The 23,097-nt window shown below is 45.8% G+C and overlaps 1 protein-coding gene across 3 annotated transcripts in view; it reads right to left on the bottom strand.

Moving 5' to 3' along the window:
* Positions 1-23,097, bottom strand: part of SLC6A8 (solute carrier family 6 member 8) — a 293,475-nt gene that overhangs the window by 92,584 nt on the left and 177,794 nt on the right. For all 3 annotated transcript variants that reach the window (XR_014969688.1, XM_085629797.1, XM_085629798.1), the window contains exon 2: positions 11,571-11,702. Coding sequence is in view for 2 of the 3 variants with exons in the window: in XM_085629797.1 (XP_085485923.1) it covers positions 11,571-11,702 (132 nt within the window). In the remaining variant the exon portion in view is untranslated. The remainder of the gene's footprint in view (positions 1-11,570; positions 11,703-23,097) is intronic.

A 23,097-nucleotide genomic window follows, 5' to 3' on the forward strand; every position in this document is an offset into this window, starting at 1 on the left:
TGGCCAGGCAAAGAGACAGTCCGAGAGCAGCATCCTACAGGCACATAGGATAGTGTCACAGGGTCAGGCAGAGAGCAGAGCCCCCCTGGATCACAGGATAATGTCAGCAGCTCTCACAGGATAAGACAGAGAGACAGTTAGAGAGCAAAGGCCCACATGATCACAGGATAATGAGAGCAGCTCTCACAGGATCAGACAGAGAGACAGTTAGAGAGCAAAGGCCCCCGGGATCACAGGAGAATGTCAGCGGCTCTCACAGGATCAGACAGAGAGACAGTCAGAGAGCTGAGGCCCACAGGATCACAGGATAATGAGAGCAGCTCTCACAGGATCAGACAGAGACAGGCAGAGAACAGAGGCCCCTGGCTCACGGGGTACTGTCATAATCTGTCACAGGGTCAGACACAGAGGATAATGCCGTAATGCCAGCAGTTGTAGCGGGGGGGGGTAGGGGGGTAGGGAGGGGCAGGGGTCAGTGACAGCCTCCTCGCCTATAATGTGTAAGCAGCTGTCTCAGTGGCTGGGGCGGGGCAGGGCTCAGTGACAGCCGCGTCGCCTATAATTTCTAAGCAGCTGTCACACACCGAGGGCAGGACCGAGATCAAGAGGCTTTGAGTCAAAGACTTGGAGAGCTTCTTACACAACCGAGGGTAAAAGAGAGGGGGGTATAGAAGAAGAGAGAACGACATAAGAGGAGAGGAGGAGGGAGACCGACACAAGAGAAGGGGGGGGGGGGGGTATCTTGAGGGAGAGAAGAAAGATTGGACAGAGTGGGGATGAATCAGAGAAGCGAGCAAGGTGCATAGATATATATATTTTTCTATCTATATCCGTCTCTCAGCCCTCGTTCTCTCTGTATTTCACCCTCGTTCTCTCTCAGCTCATATATATATATATATATATATATATATATATATATATATATATATATATATATATATATGTAAAGGAGCCGAATCCTCGTTCTCTCTCCCCCTCGTATATATATCTACTGGCGGTCGCCAGTAGATAGTTATAGTTAGGACCGTGTTTCCATAGGAAATCTGAAAATTCTATTTTGAATAACTTTGGCGCCGGTTGACGAATCCTCGCGAAATTTTCAAAACTAATGGGGTGCTCCGCTCAGCTCCTACCCTTAAAGTCTCGGGGTGATTCGTCAAGCGGGGGCTGAGAAAAAAGGGGGGTCCCAAAACACGTTTTCCCCATGCATTTTCCCATAGGACCCTTAGTCGAAGGTACAGCCCGAACGGCTGAACAGAATTACTTGAAATTTGGCAAAGAGGTAGTCCTCAGGTCCTGGCTACTTGGATACTAGTTAAAGATCAAAAAATAGAGGTTTCTCTCTATACCAAGCCTACTGCCCGGAACACCCTTTTACAGTACACCAGTTATCACCCGCGCAGTCAAAAGGACAGTATCCCTTTTAGTCAATTTTTGAGATACCGTAGGAACTGTACTTCCTTGAAAGACTTTGAATTTCACTCGGAACAACTTAAAGCCAAGCTGTTGGACAGCGGCTTGTTAGGGACTCATACAAAAGAGCTAAATATTACGATAGAGTGGCTCTATTCCATACTAAACAGACTAAAACTGAAAATAACATCGTATGTGTTACCACCCATTCCAACATTAATCATAAAGTGCGCCAAATTATAAATACACAGTGGCACATTCTTAACTCCGACTCGCAAAAAAACGTACTCCCTAAACCTATTTTTGCATTTCGCCGTAATAAAAATCTGCGAAACGTCTTGGTTAAGTCAAGAGAGCCCTCAAAAGATAGATTTGTTCAGAAATCCATAGTTGGAAGCACTCCTGTTATGGGAACACACAAATGTGGCCACTGCCATGCTTGTGACTTTGCCATTATAGGTCATGTCCTTACCTGGGGCAAACACACTTTCACTATGAAGACGATGACTAATTGCCGTACCAGCAATGTGATTTATCTCATTCTGTGCCCCTGCCACAAAGGATATGTGGGCGAAACCGGTAGGGAGTTCAGGGTGAGATTCAGTGAACACAAGTCGGCCATATCTAATCATCGCATTGGAGCCCCGATGGTTGCCCATTGGTTGGAATGTGGACACACAGTAGGAGATTTGCGGTGGACCATTCTGGAACGCATTCTTCCCCCCAAAGATGGGAATACTGACTGTTTGAGGCGCAAAAGAGAGGTATTCTGGATTTATACTTTAGATACATTTGATAATGGATTAAACGAGTCTCTCCCCTGGGAGAACGCTATTATCTGAACTATAATTTAGGTCAGCCTATGTATCTTCCTCAAGGGCTACCTGATTGGACTGTTACATCCACACTATTACATTGTGTCCCCAATTGAAGGTTTACTCTATTGGACTACTATATTGACTATCTCTTATTTGGAGTTGCCCGTTAGTATTTTTATCCTACCTCCTTGCCATTTCATTATTTCCGATCTTTTCCAGCGTATTCCGGGGAGAACGCTATTATCTGAACTATAACTTTTGTCAGCCTATATATCTTCTTCTAAGTCTACCTGATTAAATCCATTCTATTACATCGTGCCCCCAAGTGAAGGCCTACTTTATTGGACTACTATATTGATTATCTCTTATTTGGAGTTGACCGTTAGTACTTTTATCTCACCTCCTTGCCATTACAATATGGCCGATCTTTTCCAATGCATTCTACCGCTGCGGAGTACCATCTCGTTACGCTTTCCATTTCTTGTACGGATCACATGATTTCCTTACGCCGGGTATTTCAGCAGTGCTCCCTCTTTCCCGTACTTCGTAACTAATGGCGGCGCTTTGTGGTACTTTGTACTTCCTCTAGAAGATAAAGCCGAGGGACGCAGCCGTGTACGCCAGACCGAGGACACATGCGGTAAAGTTTTCTATATTCTTGGCCTATGGTGGTCCCCTATTGCCGTAAAGCTCTTTAAATAACGTTCCCTTTGTTGTGGTTTTATTTTAGAATAGTAAATGCTGTCCTGGCGCCCTTTGAATTTGTAATTATCCTCCTTCACCTTTGACTGGCTCATTACTTACCTTAGAGTTCTTCCTGGTGAAGTGTAGACCCCTTGATATCGGCTTTAAGACTCCCGTTTTACGTCTCTGATATGGCGACCCATCCGGTAAGACCTCATACTATGTTCGGATGGTTTTTTGGTATTTATCTAGGCTGCATATTCTAGCTATTTACACGGATATATATGTCCTTTGCCTTTCCGGGCAGGTCTGTCTTTAGATCCCACTGTGATGCCCGATGGACCCTGCATCGTTTTCAATCCTGATTGTTAGTCTTAGCCTTGACACGATTTATCATCTTATTCCTCATCGTTTGGAGCGTTTTTTTGTGTCTGGTGAGTTTCCACTTGGCTCTTTAAGTAATCTGGACAACTCTAAGTAATCAGGACACGTTTTATACGAGGCCTTCGTTCATTTAGGATAGAATTACGATTCCCTTTTTCATGCGACTGTATTGTTGGTGTATTAGTAACCCCTAATTTAACTACCCGTGGCCAGCTTGATCTTGGAGCTAGTTAGTCCGCTTTTTTACTTGCGAGATTATATGTACTCGGTAGTACGCTTTATTATTCTATAATTCAATATGTATATTTATTACTTTTATGTATCTTCTAATTCCAGTCGATTAGGTGCCTATTGGTTTGAACCTCCAGTCTTCCTTGATGCACCAGGTGTTTAAACCTTGCTTACACCTACCAAGCACTTATCCTGTGGCGATATTCCTCTCCTCTGAAGTATGTAACTTCCTCAAGCTATATTCTCTTGGTCACTAAATTCCTGCTGCCTCACGCCTGTGGAGATATCTCTCTCCCCTTAAGTAGGAAACTTTTTCTGGCATTATTTTATGTTTATGATGTTTTTCTTTACACTTTTCACATCTCTGGTCTCTTCAACACAGTATGTTTCATTGTCATTATATTTTATATTCCACACGATTTTTTGGTGACGGTTCTTTCTTCTTTTTCCATTGGGGATTGTATCCATGGTCACAATTATATTAGTCTTGTTGTGTTATGGATTATCCTATCATTCTAATAAGAAATGTTTTGTTGTGTTCCACAGACCGATTATGTGCTTATGTACCTGAAGCCCGACAAATAGAAAAAATAAATTATACTCCCAATTAACTTTCTGGATATCGTGACTAAGATGCATATGACAATTGCGCCCTGAGGAAGGAGTTCATATATACAGAATATTTCGAGATCTCCGAAACGCGCGTCGGCGCTTTTCTTGTCTGACCTTTTGTACCTTATATAATATATTGTGTTGTGTTTTGTTGTGTTTTGTATATGTATGAAGTTGATTCATGTACTGTATTGTATAGTATTTAATGTTGGGCATTTGATTATGTTTTCTTTATCACCCATGGTACTCCGATGGTATTCAGAATGTTTGGTTCTTTATATGTAATTAATTAATATGATTCTACTACGTGTATTATTGTTTTTATAAAATAAATGAAAAATGAAAGACAAATAATCTTTTTTATAAAAAAAAAATTTTCGGCCTGTGGACACATTTATATCTATGGACTTATTGCCTATTTACATTATACTAGTGGGGGGATTGTGCTTCTGTTTTTTGGTGTTGATTACTCCCTGACTCCTTTCCCCTCCTACTCATTGACTCAGGGTCCCTCGAAGTTTCTCTACAGGGATGTGCCTTTTGCATATATGGAGTCAATCTGTTCAGTAGTTCCTGAGAAAATTGCAGTTAAAAGTACATAAATATCTATAGGCGCGCACCGTGTGCCCACCGTGCGCGCACCGTGTGCCCACCGTGCGCGCACCGTGTGCCCACCGTGCGCGCACCCTAACGTGCGCGAGCGCAATTCTGATTGGTGGTTACATGTCAGTCAACATTCGAATCAGTCGAAATCAGCAAGTGTCGGCCGCCATTTTGTGTGTTTGGTGTATGACAGTGAAAAAGAAAGGTGGAGAACGTGAAAAGGGGGCAGGGTAGAGAGTTCCTGAACCCCTAGCCTTTGTCAGGGGGTCCCTGAAGGACCCCGAAGGGTGAAAAAAACATTTGATTTTTTTTTCAAAAAATAGCGGGGTGCGCAGGGCGAAAAACCTTTAAAAAAAAAAAATTTTAAACGTGCAATTCCATATTACAGGATACAGTCAATCTATAACTATATACATAGGTAGTTTATTGAAAAATAAATATATAAAAAATATAATAAAACTTACTTAACTTAGCATTTAAAAAACCTTACAAATTCACTTAAACCATAGGTTTCACACACGTTATAGTTAGGAATTAGCATTTAAAAAAACCTTGCAAATTCACTTAAAAAACCATAGGTTTCACGCATGTTATAGTTAGCTGGACATTTCACTCGTAAAAAACCAATGAAATTCCCCCGTTATAGTTAGTTCAGATAACTATAACTCGCGCGACCGCCACTCTATCACAAGGATGATGTCATCAGTGATGTCATGAGTGATGCCACTGACCATGTCATGAGTGATGTAATATGTGACGTCATGAGCAGTGGACTGCGCGCGCGCGAGTTATAGTTATCTGAACTAACTATAATGGGGGAATTTCATTGTTTTTTTACGAGTGAAATATCCACCTAACTATAACATGTGTGAAACCTATGGTTTTTTAAGTGAATATATATATATAAGATGGAGAGAGAACGAGGGTGAAATAGAGAGAGAAAGAGGGCTGAGAGACAGATATAGATAGAGTACGAGTGAACGGGAGAGAGGTAATAAGTGAATGGGAGAGAAGGGAGAAATATATAAAAAGGACATTACGAATAGTCTGAAATAAAACTGAAGTCACTAAAATAGATTCAGGTCAGGGCCTCACAGCGCATGCGCGTGGGAGCCTCAGAGCTTCGCCGTGGGCCCTACCTCAGGAGCACAGGCACATAGCTGAATGGATCGCCCACGTGTCAGAATACCAGAACCAGAGTTAGGAAGGGACTGAAGAAGAGTCCAAAAGAAGCGTTTTCAGTCCTTTTCTAAAAGTCAGTTGAGCAGGTCAACTTCTCAAAACCAGAGGCATTCCAAAGCATGGTGGTCAAGTAGGCGAAGGAACGGCCTCCTCTTCTGGCCTTATATAGGAGGGGAGTTTGAAACAATGTGGGGTTGTTAGAGAACAAAGAGCGGACTTGAAAGGACAAATTAAACGGGCATGAAGAGGTCCCTTTACGTTAAAGATTCTAAAGGCATGAGTGGGGAACGTGAACTGGATTTTTCTGTTGATCGATGATCAATGAAGCCGGTGCAAAGGACTTGATATTGAAACACAGGGAGGGGATCAAACTGGCAGCAATGTCTTGAATCATTTTGAGATGCTGGATGAGAAAAATCGGAAGCCTGAGGTAAAAACTCTTAGAGTAATCCAGTTTGGAGGTGATCGGAGCATGCGCAGTTGTTTTTTGGTGTTCCAAGGGAATCAGGTGCAGCATGCGTCTCAAGGATTCAGGGTCAGAAAACAAGAACCAGACCATGCCTTAATCTGAGGCTCAAAGGTGAGCTCAGAATGAAATTAGACTTCAATATTCCATACCACCGGGGAGGGGCGGGGGGACAGCCCATCTCCGATGGCCACCAGAGGTTATGGTCAGGGAACAGCAACATTAAGGGTCACTGATGATGTCTTTAAGACCATGGACGAAGGTAATGTCCACTTCCTGGTGCCTCTTGCCCTACCGCAGCCTTTGATGTCTTAAACTGACACAGACCTTACCTGAGAAACAGATCTGACATAGTTGTGATGAGCGACTGTTCTGCTTCTCTCTCACCTCACCCTCGTATGGTTCCAGAAAGTTCTATTTCTGTCCTTGAACTTTTCAAGCTTCACACGATACCACTATAAGAAGACCTAGAAGACATGGCTCCGAGCGTGCATCAACGCACTGATGACACTCAGCGCTATAAGGTCTGTGCAAGGTACGGGACCACTGAAAAGGGAGCTCGTGATGACATCGTCCTGACTTCCAATCACTTCCTGAAAGTTAATTATGACAAGACAATGCTCCTTCTCTTCTCATCTAACAAGAGCACGGGTAGATTATTCCCTCGAACCCTCCTGGCAGCATGCGAATGACTGTAAACGAATCAACATCCTCGGCTTTTGTTCTCCAGGTGGTAAACATCACTGCTGTACCACATGATCTACAAGCTACGAATGCTCAACGGCGACTTCTCACCGTAATCAACTCGAAGACCGTCATCTCTACCCAAGACCTTCAGACCTCAGCACAAGCCTTATGACCATCCAGACAAGAGTATGGAAGTACCCTTCTCACAGACACCCCGAAATTTGGGGCCTCATGTACCAAGCCATTTTGAGATCACAAAGAGCGTGATCGACAAAATCACAGGGTTTGCGACCGCAAAATGTTTTTTTGTAATTGTCCTAATCACATTTACCCAGGATGAATGCATGCCATTACAACGCGATGTCAATGACAGGGACATGCCATTACATCGCAACCTTTTACCACGAGTATGCTTTTACCACACATGCCATTACAACGCAAAGGCATGCGTGGTAAAGCTCTATTAGTGGTTAAAGTTTGCAAGGTAAGTGATTACCCCTACATGACCCTCCCCCAACCCCCAGTCCTCTCCCAACAATAACACTACACTACCCTGCACGACCCCCGACACTACCCTAAAACACTACACTACACAAACACTACAACACTACCCTAAACCCTAAAACACTACACTACACAAACACTACAACACTACCCTAAACCCTAAAACAGACACTACACTAAAACACTACAACACTACACTAAACCCTAACACACTGACACTACCCTAATACACTACACAAACACTACAACACTAAACCCTAAAACACTGAAACTACCCTAAAACACTACACAAACACTACAACACTACTCTAAACCCTAAAACACTGACACTACCCTAAAAAACGACACTACGCAAAGACTACAACACTACCCTAAACCCTAAAACACTACAACACTACACTACACAAACACCCTAAAAATACCCTAAAACTTAAAACAACCGCACACAACACACTACTTTAACACTACCCTAAACCTTACAAAAGTAACCCCAAACCCAAGCGCATATCCCTTTACCTCCCTTTCCTCGTGGTTCCTCTCCAGCGTCGCCGTCTCTGCTCCCGGTTCCTGCTTCCTGCTTCGAGGGGCGGTGCACGTCGTTGTGAGGAAACAGCCTCAGTTTCCTCACAACGACTTGGATAGCCATTACATCGCATGCGTTAAAAAAGCGCATGCAATGTAATGGTATGTGTAGTGAACACTACGCATTGTTACATCACATGCATTGTAACGCATGTGGTGTAATAGCAACGCGTAGAAAAAGTTGCGTGGAAATGGCTGTTTCCCACGCAGGATATGAAATTACAAAATGGATTTAGACGGGCATATTTAATCGCAATTTGGAGGGTGCATGTTTAGGGCACCTCTTCTAAATAGTAATTTGCTATTGTACGTATCAATGTTTGCGACTGAAATCCTGTTAGACATTGAAAAGTTACTGACTCCCAAGTTGGGGTGGTAACACATTTGCGAAAGAGAAGGAGTCCTCTTCAACCTCTGCTCTTTACTTTATTTAAATACAATCATTGACCCGGTGGTCTTCTGACCACAGCAGGCCACCGTCCCTTTGACGGCATCTAATCATAATGAGTCACAATTTGTGACCTACCTCATGAATATTGATGAAGTAGTATGAATTGACCTTTTAGTACACAGGCCACATTGCAAAATTCTTGTCTATTCTCCAACATTTAGGGCACAATTTATGACTACTGTTTGCAAATGGAAATTTCCTATGTCAGGCCCCTAGTTTTCCTCCCCTGAAGGTATTCCAGAAGTCAGCATCAAAGCTCATCTTCGATTTGAGAGAGTGTGCTCAGATCGCGTCCGTTTCGCAATGGCCTCCCATGGACAGATGAAGCATTCTTAGAACTGCTTGCCTCGCCTACAGATACCTTGGCCATGGCTCTCCAACACACACAAGATAGAAATGATGACCCTAAGTAAGAACAAAAACTCTAGGAACAAAAAAAGTGCTGTACTTAGAAGTCCTGAAATTGAAGACCTAGAAAAGGTTCAACCAATCCTCTGGGGCGCCGAAAGAATCTGAAACATCTCTGAACAACCTCTTAGAACTGAATTCAAGGACGTGATGAAAGATTTACTATTAAACTGACGATGACATCTACAGAGGACCAGAACCTTCATCTCGAGACCCCCTGGCATGGATGAAGGTCCATTTCTGCCCTCGGTAGGCTGGAAGATTCTCTAAAGTTAGGAAACATGAGGAGGGCGCCGGATAATGGACTGCCTCTTAATTCTGTTGTATCAGCCATACTTCTAAGCAGTACTCTTTGAAATGTGAAGCCTTGCAAATATATCTGCATGTATGTTCACCGCTCTGACGTCAGCAAGGGGTCTGGTCTGGGCTACATAAATCTTTCAAATAAATGTATAAAAGCAGTCACCGGAGTCCAGTCCTGTAAGTACAGCACCACACTTGGAGTTCTTCGGAACCACACACCTGCTCCCAAGGAATGAACATGACATGCTGAGGATCACGGGTTGATTACCATGGATCCGGGATTCTGCCAGGATCTGCAGGTTTACTCCCTTCACTCCCGGTGTGTTCTTGGGAGAATAGAAGGGTAGTAGGTCATTCAGGTGAAGGTAACCAGGCCGGCTGTCATGCCCTTGAGGGTTTATGAGATACCGGGCGCCCAGGCAGCCCCCTGATAGTGATACACCCTCTGTGAACCCCAATAACTGATGCTCAGAAGATCATAATAGAGAGAGGAGCTCCACCATCCCCTGAGAGGGCTCCTATGAGAATTTATTGGACCTTGGGGAAGAGGATGGTGGATCCAGGTAAGATAGACACATTAAAATACAAGATTTCACAGCTTCCATGATCCTTTCTGGCCGCCTCTCAGTGCAATCACAGTTCTTTAGCTCTAGGGTGCAAAGAGAGTGCCTGATGGGGCAGCTCAGGTTCTTACTCATTGCCCACCCTTTCATGCCACAGATGTCCCATGGAAGCCGGATGTTTGCGGGACTGGAGGTTCAACAGACACAACTAACACATGAACCGGACCGCCTGATTCCCCTGCTGTCTGGGTGCCAAAGCTACAGATATTCACCAGGGACTCAACTGCTTGGAATCCCCCTCTGGCGCCCACAAGACGTCCCTGCTCTCCATCTAGAGTCCAGCTGGGTGCTGACTGGCCACCCGTTGCCCTCATCTCTATCCAGAACCCACCCTTGGTGCTAGCCAGGCCACCCATTGCCCTGTCCCCCCTCCAGAACCCACCCTAGGTGCTGACTGGCCACCTGTTGCCCTCTACTCCTTTCAGAATCTACTCTAGGTGTAAATGTAAATGTAAATTGATACTTGTATAGCGCACTACTCACCCGCAAGGGTCTCAAGGCGCTTGTACGAATACCGCTGTGGAACCCATCCTGGCTTTCCCTGTGAGGCGTCCACTCCTGGGCACCCCCAAGGTGGAGGCCAGGCATCCTTAGCGTTGTGGGGGCCGTTGTGGAGATTAAGCAAGCTATTGCCCAGAGTTGCAGAGTGGGACTCCATGATTGGAATGGCACCGAGGCGAGAATTATCAGGTGCGTGGAATTTTTGAGCCCAAGACCCGCCGAGGCGGGGAATTGAACCCTGGTCCCGGCCTAGACCTCTGCATCAGGGTCTGCCGCTCTAATCATTGAGCCACACTTCTCCACAATAATCTGTCTGTCAGGCCTGGCCACCCTTGCCCTCTCCTCCATCAATAATCTACTCTAGTTCCCTGTCAGGCCTGGCCACCCTTGCCCTCTGCTCCATACAGAACCCATCCTCTGTGCCCGCCAGGCCACCCTTGCCCTCTACTCAATCCAGAATTTACTCTAGGTGCATGTCAAAGTTCATCCAACCCCTTCTAAGTTCTTTTATTTTACTTTATGATTCTCTAGAGGGAGCTTCGGACTTGCTCCTGTTTCACGAGGAGGGGTTCTTGGGGTCTCTGCAGCCGCTTCCAGGCTTGTCCCTTAGTTTCAAACATGAACTTGGTTTCAGACATGTTGATTAAAGCTACTATCAAAGTTTGGGGTTTAAGATCCATTTGGGAGAGCGTAAAACAGAGAGAAAGGGAGGAAGAGGGAATGGGATAAAGAAAGATAAAGAGGGGCACATAAAGAAAGCGGCAAAGAAGAGAAATAAACAAGAGAGGAAGAAACAGAGCGCAAAACGAGGGGAGGAGATGGAGAAAGAGAGGGAAGAGCATAATAGCGGAATTAGGACAAAGGCAGCGCGGGAGTGTTACCACCTGCGAGTGAAAGACAGAGTGAGACAGACGGTGAGAGAGATGAAAAGGGCAAGGGAGGGAGAAAGAGTAGGCAAAAGAAAGACAAATAAAAAGAGCTAGAAAAAGAGAGTGTGAGTGGAAGAAAGAAATTGAAAGAGAGGAAAGAAGAGAGAAAGAAAGAGAGACAGTGTGAGTGGGAGAAAGAGAGAGATTGAGACAGCACTCCAGAGTGCGAGAGTTCCAGACAGTGCTTACCTTGGAAGAGAGGCGCTATGTTCCACACTGCGATGCTTCCCGCCTTCATGAACTGACCCAGTGCGATTTCCAGGAAGAAAATTGGAATCCCTCCCAGTAAAGCAATCAGGATATAGGGGATGAGGAAGACACCTGTGGAGGAAGGAGAGAGAGTCAGTGTAGATGAAATCCTGTTGTGAGTGACGAAGACCTATGGAGAAGAAGAAGTGAGACAACGCAGCCAAATATACGGTGTAGGGAATGAGAAAGACACCCGTGAAAGAGGAAGACAGCGGTATATTCTGGTCAGTAGTACCCCCGTACTGGGTCAGTAGTACCCCCGACCTGGGTCAGAAGTACCCCCGTACTGGGTCAGAAGGACCACTGTACTGGGTCAGAAGCACCCCCGAACTGGGTCAGTAGGACCACTATACTGGGTTAGTAGTACCCCCGTACTGGGTCAGTAGTATCCCCGTACTGGGTCAGAAGTACTCCCGTACTGGGTCAGTAGTACTCCCGTACTGGGTCAGTAGTACTCCCGTACTGGGTCAGTAGTACTCCCGTACTGGGTCAGTTGTAACCCCGTACTGGGTCAGAAGGACAACTGTACTGGGTCAGTAGCACCCCCGAACTGGGTCAGTAGTATCCCCGTACTGGGTCAGTAGTACTCCCGTACTGGGTCAGTGGTACTCCCGTACTGGGTCAGTGGTACTACTGTACTGGGTCAGTAGTACCCAAGTACTGGGTCAGTAGTATTTCTGTACTGGTACCACTTACCCATACAATTCACTATTCACTCATTAACTACAGTCTATACAGCCACTTGAATGACTCAAACTACAGTCTACAAAGCCACTTGAACGACTCATTAACTACAGTCTAGAGAGTACTTGACCGACTCATTAACTACAGTCTAGAGAGTACTTGACCGACTCATTAACTACAGTCTAGAGAGTACTTGACCGACTCATTAACTACAGTCTATACAGCCACTTGAACGACTCATTAACTATAGTCTATACAGCCACTTGAATGACTCAAACTACAGTCTACGCAGCCACGTGACCGACTCATTAACTACAGTCTAGAGAGTACTTGACCGACTCATTAACTACAGTCTATACAGCCACTTGAACGACTCATTAACTACAGTCTATAGAGCCACTTGAACGACTCATTAACTGCAGTCTATACAGCCACGTGACCAACTCATTAACTACAGTCTATACAGCCACTTGAACGACAAACTACAGTCTATACAGCCACTTGAACGACTCATTAACTACAGTCTATAGAGCCACTTGAACGACTCATTAACTACAGTCTACGCAGCCACGTGACCGACTCATTAACTACAGTCTATAGAGTACTTGACCGACTCATTAACTACAGTCTACGCAGCCACTTGACCGACTTATTAACTACAGTCTAAAGAGTCACTTGAACGACTCAATAACTACAGTCTATGGAGTACTTGAATGACTCATTAACTACAGTCTAAGAGCCACTTAAACAACTCATTAACTACAGTCTATAGAGCCACTTAACCGACTCATAAACTACAGTCTATAGAGTACTTGACCAACTCATTAACTACAGTCTACAGAGCCACTTGACCGACTCATTAACTCCAGACTATAGAGTACTTTACCAACTCATTAACTACAGTCTGAAGAGCCACGTGCCCGACTCATTAACTACAGTGTAAAGATCCACTTGAATGACTCATTAACTCCAGACTATAGAGTACTTGACCAACTCATTAACTACAGTCTACAGAGCCACTTGACCAAATCATTTACTCAAGTCTATAGAGTACTTGACCAACTCATTAACTACAGTCTACAGAGCCACTTGACCAAATCATTTACTCAAGTCTATAGAGTACTTGACCAACTCATTAACTACAATCTATAGAGCCACTTGAACGACTCATAAACTACAGTCTACAGAGCCGACTCAATAACCGTACTGGATCAGTAGTACTCCCGTACTGGTCAGTAGTACTACTGTACTGGGTCAGTAGTATCCCCGTACTGGGTCAGTACTACCCCCGTACTGGGTCATTAGTACTACTGTACTGGGTCAGTAGTACCCCCGTACTGGGTCAGTAGTACCCCCGTACTGGGTCAGTAGTACTCCTGTACTGGGTCAGAAGTACTCCTGTACTGGGTCAGTAGTATTCCCGTACTGGTACCACTTATCCATACAATTCACTATTCACTCATTAACTATAGTCTATACAGCCACTTGAACGACTCATTAACTACAGTCTACGCAGCCACGTGACCGACTCATTAACTACAGTCTATAGAGTACTTGACTGACTCATTAACTACAGTCTATACAGCCACTTAAATGACTCATTAACTACAGTCTATACAGCCACTTGAATGACTCATTAACTAGAATGACTCATTAACTACAGTCTATAGAGCCACTTGAACGACTCATTAACTACAGTCTACAGAGCCACTTGACTGACTCATTAACTACAGTCTATAGAGCCACTTAACCGACTCAAACTACAGATTATAGAGTACTTGACCGACTCATTAACCCCAGTCTATAGAGTACTTGACCAACTCATTAACTACAGTCTAAAGAGCCACTTGACCGACTCATTAACTCCAGACTATAGAGTACTTGACCAACTCATTAACTACAGTCTACAGAGCCACTTGACCGAATCATTAACTACAGTCTGACGAGCCACTTGAACGACTCAAACAACAGTCTATACAGCCACTTGAACGACTCATTAACTACAGTCTATAGAGTACTTGACCGACTCATAAACTACAGTCTAAAGAGCAACTTTACCGACTAATAAATTCCAATCTATAGAGTACTTGACCAACTCATTAACTACAGTATAAGAGCCACTTGAATGACTCATTAACTCCAGTCTATAGAGCCACTTGACTGACTCATAAACTACAGTCTAAAGAGCCTTTTGAACGACTCATTAACTTTAGTCTATAGAGCCACTTGACGACACATAAACTCCAGTCTACAGAGCCGTGACTTGACCGACTCAAACTACAGTCTATAGAGCCACTTGACCAACTCATTAACTACAGTCTATTCAGCCACTTGACCGACTCATTAACTACAGTCTGTAGAGTACTTGACTGACTCATTAACTACAGTCTATACAGCCACTTGAACGACTCATTAACTACAGTCTATACAGCCACTTGAACGACTTATTAACTGCAGTCTATAGAGCCACTTGACCGACTCATTAACTACAGTCTATACAGCCACTTGACCGACTCATTAACTACAGTCCATACAGCCACTTGAACGACTCATTAACTACAGTCTATAGAGCCACTTGACCGACTCATTAACTACAGTCTATACAGCCACTTGACCGACTCATTAACTACAGTCTGTAGAGTACTTGACTGACTCATTAACTACAGTCTATACAGCCACTTGAACGACTCATTAACTACAGTCTATAGAGCCACTTGACCGACTCATTAACTACAGTCTATACAGCCACTTGAACGACTCATTAACTACAGTCTATACAGCCACTTGAACGACTCATTAACTACAGTCTATACAGCCACTTGACTGACTCATTAACTACAGTCTATAGAGCCACTTGACTGACTCATTAACTACAGTCTATACAGCCACTTGAACGACTCATTAACTACAGTCTATATAGCCACTTGAACGACTCATTAACTACAGTCTATACAGCCACTTGACCAACTCATTAACTCCAGTCTATAGAGCCACTTAACCGACTCATAAACTACAGATTATAGAGTACTTGACCGACTCATTGACCCCAGTCTATAGAGTACTTGACCAACTCATTAACTCCAGTCTATAGAGCCACTTGAATGACTCATTAACTCCAGTTTATAGAGCCTCTTGACCGACTTATAAACTGCAGTCAGTACCACCACTCACCCACTAACCTCAGTCTACAGTACCCCTCATACAGCCCTTTAATTGCAGTCTATAATGCCACTTAACTGACATTCGAGACCATATATCCAACCAAATAAGTTTATTGTAACAATCAACCAACTCACAAAACTGCCTGTAGTCTATCGTGCCTCATAACTAAATCACTAACTACTGTCCCTAGTATCACTTATCCAAGTGATTTACCAACTGCAGCTTTTAGGGCTATTTATCCAACCTCTCACTAACCGCACTATAGAACCACTTCAGCACCTCACAAGTCTACCTGACGTTTACGGTGCCACTTACCCGGCTCACTAACTATGCACTATAGAACCACTTCAGCACCTCACAAGTCTACCTGACGTCACCAGTGTCTCTAACCTGTCACACGAACTGTGTGCTGTAGAACAGCTTCAGTACCTCACAAGTCTCCCTGACGTCACCAGTGCCTCTGACCCGTCTCACGAACTGTGCACCATAGAACCGCTTCAGTACCTCACAAGTGTACCTGGCGTCACCAGTGCCTCTGACCCGTCTCACTAACTGTGCGATATACAACCGCTTCAGCACCTCACAAGTGTACCTGACGTCACCAGTGCCTCTGACCCGTCTCACTAACTGTGCGATATACAACCGCTTCAGCACCTCACAAGTGTACCTGACGTCACCAGTGCCTCTGACCCGTCTCACTAACTGTGCACTATAGAACCGCTTCAGCACCTCACAAGTCTACCTGACGTCACCATTTTCGTCTCACTCAGCTCACTAACTCTGCGCTATAGAACAGCTTCAGCACCTCACAAGTCTACCTAACGTCTACAGTGCATTTACCCGGCTCACTAATTGTGCGCTATAGAACCGCTTCAGCACCTCACAAGTCTACCTAACATCTACAGTGCACTTACCCGGCTCACTAACTGTGTGCTATAGAACGGCTTCAGCACCTCAGAAGTCTTCCTGACGTCACCACTGCCTCTGACCCATCTCACTAACTGTGTATTATACAACCACTTCAGCACCTCACAAGTCTACCTGACGTCTACAGTCCCACTTACCCGGCTCACTAACTGTGCACTACAGAACCACTTCAGCACCTCATAAGCCTACCTGATGTCACCAGTGCCTCTGACCCGTCTCACCAACTGATGCGCTATAGAACCGCTTGAGCTCATCACAAGTGTACCTGACTTCTACAGTGCCACTTACTCGGTTCACTAACTGTGGTGGAGTCCAACACCAACTCCCAAGTGTCAGTTTGGCAGAGTCCAACATTCAGTCACAAGTGTCAGGTTGGTGGAGTCCAGCATTAACTCACAAGTGTCAGGTTGGTGGTGTCCAGCATTAACTCACAAGTGTCAGGTTGGTGGTGTCCAACATTCACTCACAAGTGTCAGGTTGGTGGAGTCCAGCATTAACTCACAAGTGTCAGGTTGGTGGTGTCCAACATTCACTCACAAGTGTCAGGTTGGTGGAGTCCAGCATTAACTCACAAGTGTCAGGTTGGTGGTGTCCAACATTCACTCACAAGTGTCAGGTTGGTGGAGTCCAGAATTCACTCACAATTGGCTCAGATTAGTGGAGTCTAACACTCATTGACGAGTGTCAGTTTGGTGGAGTCCCAACATTCACTTACTCACAAGTGCCAGGTTGGTGGAGTCCAACATTCACTCACAAGAGTCACGTTGGTCCAACATTCACTCACTCACAGGTGTCAAGTTGGTAGAGTCCAACATTCTCTCACTCATGAGAGTCAGGTTGGTGGAGTCTAACATTCTCTCACTCATGAGAGTCAGGTTGGTGGAGTCTAACATTCACTCACAAGTGTCATTTTGGTGGAGTCCAACACTCACTCATGAGGGTCAGGTTGGTGGAGCGCAACATTCACCCACAAGTGCCAGGTTGGTGGAGCCCAACATTCACTCACTCATGAGTATCAGGTTGGTGGAGTCCAACACACACTCACAAGTATCAGGGTCATGGACTGTAGAAGTCGCTCATTAACCACCAAACCCTGACACCCACTGACAAACCTCTCCTTCGGGCTGACAACTGAGTGTAGGCTGAGCCTTGGGATGTTCACACAGTAGGCAGCCCCCCGCCCTCCACACACACGCACTCCCTCCCTCTGCTCGAGGTCAGTAATCTCTCAGATGAGTGATATTATATCCCAGGGATTAGTGCCGCAATCCTCTCCCGATCCTCGGCGCTTCATTAGGAGAGCAGCCTGGGCTCTGGATACAGGCATTCATTCAGAAGTGGGCACAGCATCAACCCCGGGCCGGGCCTCGCTCTTGGGGCTGCAGACAGAGAAGACGGCACAGAGCAGCCGTTTTAACACGCTGGCAGCCATGTTTAGCACAGAGGGCAGCCGTGTTTAGCACAGAGGCAGCCATGTTTAGCACAGAAGCAGCCATGTTTAGCACAGAGGCAGCCATGTTTAATACAGTGGTAGGCAAGTTTGGCACAGATGCAGCCGTGTTTAGCACAGAAGCAGCCATGTTTAATACAGCGGTAGTCATGTTTGGCACAAATACAGCCATGTTTAACACAGAGGCAGCCATGTTTAGCACAGAAGCAGCCATGTTTAGCACAGAAGCAGCCATGTTTAATACAGTGGTAGGCATGTTTGGCACCGATGCAGCCATGTTTAGCACAGAAGCAGCCATGTTTAATACAGTGGTAGCCATGTTTGGCACATATGCAGCCATGTTTAGCACAGTGGCCGCCGTGCTTAGCATAGCAATTCATCTGTAACACAGTGACAACAATGTGTAGCACATTGCCAGCCATGGATAGCACAGTGGTGGACGTTAAACACAGTGGCAACCATGTTTAACACAGAGGCAGCCACGTTTAACACAGAGGCAGCCATGCGTAGCACAGTAGCACATTGCCAGCCACGGATATCACAGTGGTGGACGTTAAACACCGTGGCAGCCATCTTTAGCACCGTGGCAGCCATCTTTAGCACCGTGGCAGCCATCTTTAGCACCGTGGCAGCCATGTTTAACAGGTAAGGCCTCCTCTGGAATGCTGGGAAGCACCGAGTGGCTTGTACAGATGTCACTCTGAACGCACTGAAGGGCCATGCCATGCCATGACAGTGTCCTGAAAATCAGGGAAAGATTCATATGAGATGCTATAAAGGAGTATCCGTATTTCCAACATAAAGCACTTCCTTCACTTATTTGAAAACACCTCCTTCGAGTGCTTTAAGTGGAATGAAAAAGGGGAGTGTTCTCTTTAACAGAGGCATGACCAAAGAAACTTACTAGAAATCCTTTCCCAGAGGCGTGGCCGATGGAATTAAGAGCATGGCTTAAACATGTAAAGTAAAATCCGGTGCATAGTGTGTATTTGGTGGCATCTCTGTGGGTTTTCTTTTATTGCATTCAGGCATCTGTCGTAGCAACAAACACACCTGCAACAAGCCAGACCTCTTGGATTTGTCAATGCTTGTTAACTGTATAAGAAAACCAAGAAACATCAATCAACTTGCTTTGAATAGTTAAAGTTAGAAAAAATTCCATTCTGAAAATGTGAGACTCTGAATGAAGGTTAATTACTAAGGTCTAAGGAAGGGGCGTGTCAAATCTTTCACCCTTGTTCTCCAGGCTACACCACAGGGCGCAACAGCACAGGGCGCCACAGCACATTACGCCATGCCACACCACATTACACACCACGCCACACCATGTCACACTGCACCACACCACACACCACGCCACACCACACACCATGCCACCCCGCGCCACACCACACACCACATTACACACCACACCATGTCACACTGCACCACACACTGCACCACACACCACGCCACAACACACACCACACCACGCCACCCCACGACACACCACCACACCACACCACGCCAAACCACACCATGCAACACCATGTCACGCCACCCCACACCACACTACCCCACACACCATGCCACACCACGCCATACCACACCATGTCATGCCACACCACCCCACTCCACAGGCCACACCACATACCAAGCCACACCACATACCAAGCCACACCACATGCCACACCACACCCCACATCACACCGCACCACACACCACTTTCTTCTGCTATCTCTGTTATTCACTTATGCCCTATTATCCCCCACCCCATCTCACACACTTCTTTGACTGGATGCCCATGTGGTCTGCACTCCTTTGTGAACCACAGACATGCACAGTGTAAAAATAGCACTGCCCTGCACCCCGTCCTAAACACCCACCCACAACCTGGACTCACCCAGACACCTGGCGCCACTCAGGGCAAAGTACGCACTATACGAGTGTCAAATGCCGCATAATAAACTACAAAAACACAGCGGTTTGGAAGACGCAGATTACTTTCAGTAGATGATTGTTTTCCACAGAGGTGGCAGGTCTCACAGCTACAGCCAGTAGGCGCTTCGTGGGTGTGCTACTTCCGCAACGCTACGTATATGTACGTGATCTCCCGCCCCCACTGCTAGTGAACTATGAACTGCTAGTTCTAAATCTTACGATAAATAAATCTAACGACTTCATAAAAACATTCTTCTGATAAGAAATCGTATAATCTTATGGGCAATTACATCCTGAACTGTTGTGGTTTGTCAAAATAGCAGCAAAGTATGTCATTGGCTGATGTGGGACGGGTAGATTGCACTCTGTCAAGGCAAGGGAGTAACTTACTCATTACAATCCTTGACAGGAACTGGCTGCCAACGTATTGGAACTTGACCTATGGCTCCGTCAAACACAGAGTGAGGCAAGAAAGAGATAAAAAGAGCGAGAGGCAAGAAAGACAATAGAAGAGTGAGACAGGAAATAGAGCACAAGAGCGATAAACGAAAGAGTGCAGAAGAGCGAGAAAAGAGAGCAGAAGAGTAAGACAAGAAAGAACAGGAGAGATAAGAAAGAAAGCTGAAGTGCGAGAAAAGAAAGAGAGCCGAAGAGCGAAACAAGAAAGAGTTGAAGAGCGTGACAAGAAATAGAACAGGAAAGTGAGAAAAGGGAGCAGAAGAGTGAGAAAAGAAGGAAGAGAAGTGCGAGACAAGAAAGAGTTGAAGAGCAAGACAAGAAAGAGTTGAAGAGCAAGACAAGAAAGTGAGCAAAAGAGCGAGCCAAGAAAGATGGCAGAAGAGCAAGACAAGAAAGCGAGCAGAAGACCTGTAGAACAAAGCGAGCAGAAGAGCAAGGTAAGAAAGAAAGCATAGAAACGAGGCAAGAAAAAGAACAGAAGAGCGAGACAAGAAAGAGCAGAAGAGTAAGGCAAAAAAGAGAGCAGTAGAGCGAAATAAGAAAGATATCCAAGCAGCGAGACAAGAAAGAGGGCTCAAGACCAAGAAAAGAAAGATCTGAAGAGCGAGACAAGAAAGCGAGCAGACAAGCAAGAAAAGAGAGCTGAAGAGCAAGACAAGAAAGAGAGCAGACAAGCACGAAAAGAGCTGAAGAGCAAGACAAGAAAGAGAGCTGAAGACCAAGAAAAGAAAGAAAGTATAGAAGCAAGGCAACAAAGAGAGCAGAAGAGCAAGATAACAAAGAGCCGGAGAGTGAGACAAGAAAGAGAGCCAAAGCGTGAGACAAGAAAGAGAGCAGAAGAGCAAAACAACAAAGAGCAGCAAAGCGGGAAAAGAGAGCCGAAGAGTGAGACAAGAGAGCAGAAGAGCGAGAAAAGAGCAGCAGAGCGAGAAAAGAGAGCAGAAGAGCAAGACAAGAAAGAGAGCTGAAGAGCAAGACAAGAAAGCTTGCAGAAGAGCAGTAGAAGAAAGCAAGCAGAGGAGCAAGACAAGAAAGAAATCATAGAACCGAGGCAAGAAAGAGAGCAGAAGAGCGAGACAAGAAAGAGCCGAAGAGTGAGACAAGAAAGAGAGCCGAAGAGTGAAACAAGAAAGAGAGCACAAGAGCAAGACGAGAAAGAGAAAGACATGAAAGAAAGCACAGAAGCAAAGGCAAGAAGGAGAGTAGAAGAGCTAAACAAGAAAGAAAGCACAGAAGTGAGGAAAGAAAGACTAGAAGAGCGAGACAAGAATTAAAGCACAGAAGCGAGGCAAGAAAGACTAGAAGAGTGAGACAAGAAAGAGCCGAAGAGTGAGACAAGAAAGAGAGCCGAAGAGTGAGACAAGAAAGAGAGCACAAGAGCAAGACGAGAAGGAGCTGAAGAGCAAGACAAGAAAGAAAGCACAGAAGTGAGGAAAGAAAGAGTAGAAGAGCGAGACAGGAATGAAAGCACAGAAGCGAGGCAAGAAAGACTAGAAGAGCGAGACAAGAAAGACAAGCCAGGCAGCGAGACAAGAAAGAGCAGAAGAGCAAGACAAAAAAAGTGACGGAAGTGGAAGACAAGAAAGCGAGCAGAAGAGCAAGACAAGAAAGAAAGCATAGAAGCAAGGCAAGAAAGAGAGCAGAAGAGCGAGACAAGAAAGAGCACAGAAGCGAGCCAAGAAAGAGTAGAAGAATGAGACAAGAAAGAGTGCAGAAGAGCGAGACAAGAAAGACAGCAGAGCAGCTAGCGAAGAATGAGAGCCGTAGAGCGACACAAGAAAGATAGCAGAGTAGAGAGAGAAGAGAGCCGAAGAGCAAGACAAGAAAGACAGCAGAGCAGTGAGACGAGAAAAAGAGCAGAAGAGCGAGACAAGAAAGAGAGCAGAATAGCAACATCAAAACGGGAGCAGGCCTGTAAGGCAGCACCGAGTGCAGGAACAAAGCATACACGGAGCCAAGAAAGGTCCCGCAGTGGGAGGAGCTAAAGTGAGAGGAGTTTGGGATTGGTCAGGTCGATGCTGCTGGCCAGGATGTGAAGGACACCTCAAACCCAGGGAAGACGTTTGTGATGCCAGTGGGCCTCGGTGCCAGGGCTGGTGCATGAGTGACAGACAGCAGGTCTTGCTGCACGGCGAGACAGTGCAGCAATCGTGCAGAGCAGGCCACGCTGCACAGTGAGAAAATGCAACACTGTTGCAGAGCAGGGACTAATTCAGGGTAAGATAGTGCAGCGCTGCTGCAGAGCTGGCTTTGCTGCACGGTGAGACAGTGCAGCACTGGTGACGAGCAGGCTTTGCTGTACAGTGACACAGTGCAGCATGGGTGCAGAGCAGGCCTTGCTATATGATGAGAAAAAGCAACACTGGTGCAGAGCAGGGACTGATTCATGGTAAAATAGTGCAGCGCTGGTGCAGAGCAGGTCTTGCTGCACAATGAGACAGTGCAGCACTGGTGCAGAGCAGGTCTTGCTGCACAGTGAGACAGCGCAGTATTGGTGGGGACCAGGTCTTGCTGCACAGCGAGACAGTGCAGCACTGGTGCAGAGCAGGCCTTGCCGCAAGGTGAGACAGTGCAGCCCTGGTGCAGAACAGCCCTTGCTGCATGGTGAGAGTGCAGTGTTGGTGGGGACCAGGTCTTGCAGCACGGTGAGACAGTGCAGCCCTGGTGCACAGCAGGCCTTGCTGCACGGTGCGACAGTGCAGCGCTGGTGCAGAGCTGGCCTTGCTGCACAGTGAGATAGTGCAGCACTGGTGCAGAGCAGGTCTTGCTGCACAGTGAGACAGTGCAGCGCTGGTGCATAGTAGGCCTTGCTGCACAGTGAGACAGTGCAGCACTGGTGCAGAGCAGTCCTTGCTGCACATTGAG

Source organism: Triturus cristatus, chromosome 10 (genome assembly GCF_964204655.1).
Source record: "Triturus cristatus chromosome 10, aTriCri1.1, whole genome shotgun sequence".
NCBI classification, from domain to species: Eukaryota; Metazoa; Chordata; class Amphibia; order Caudata; family Salamandridae; genus Triturus; species Triturus cristatus.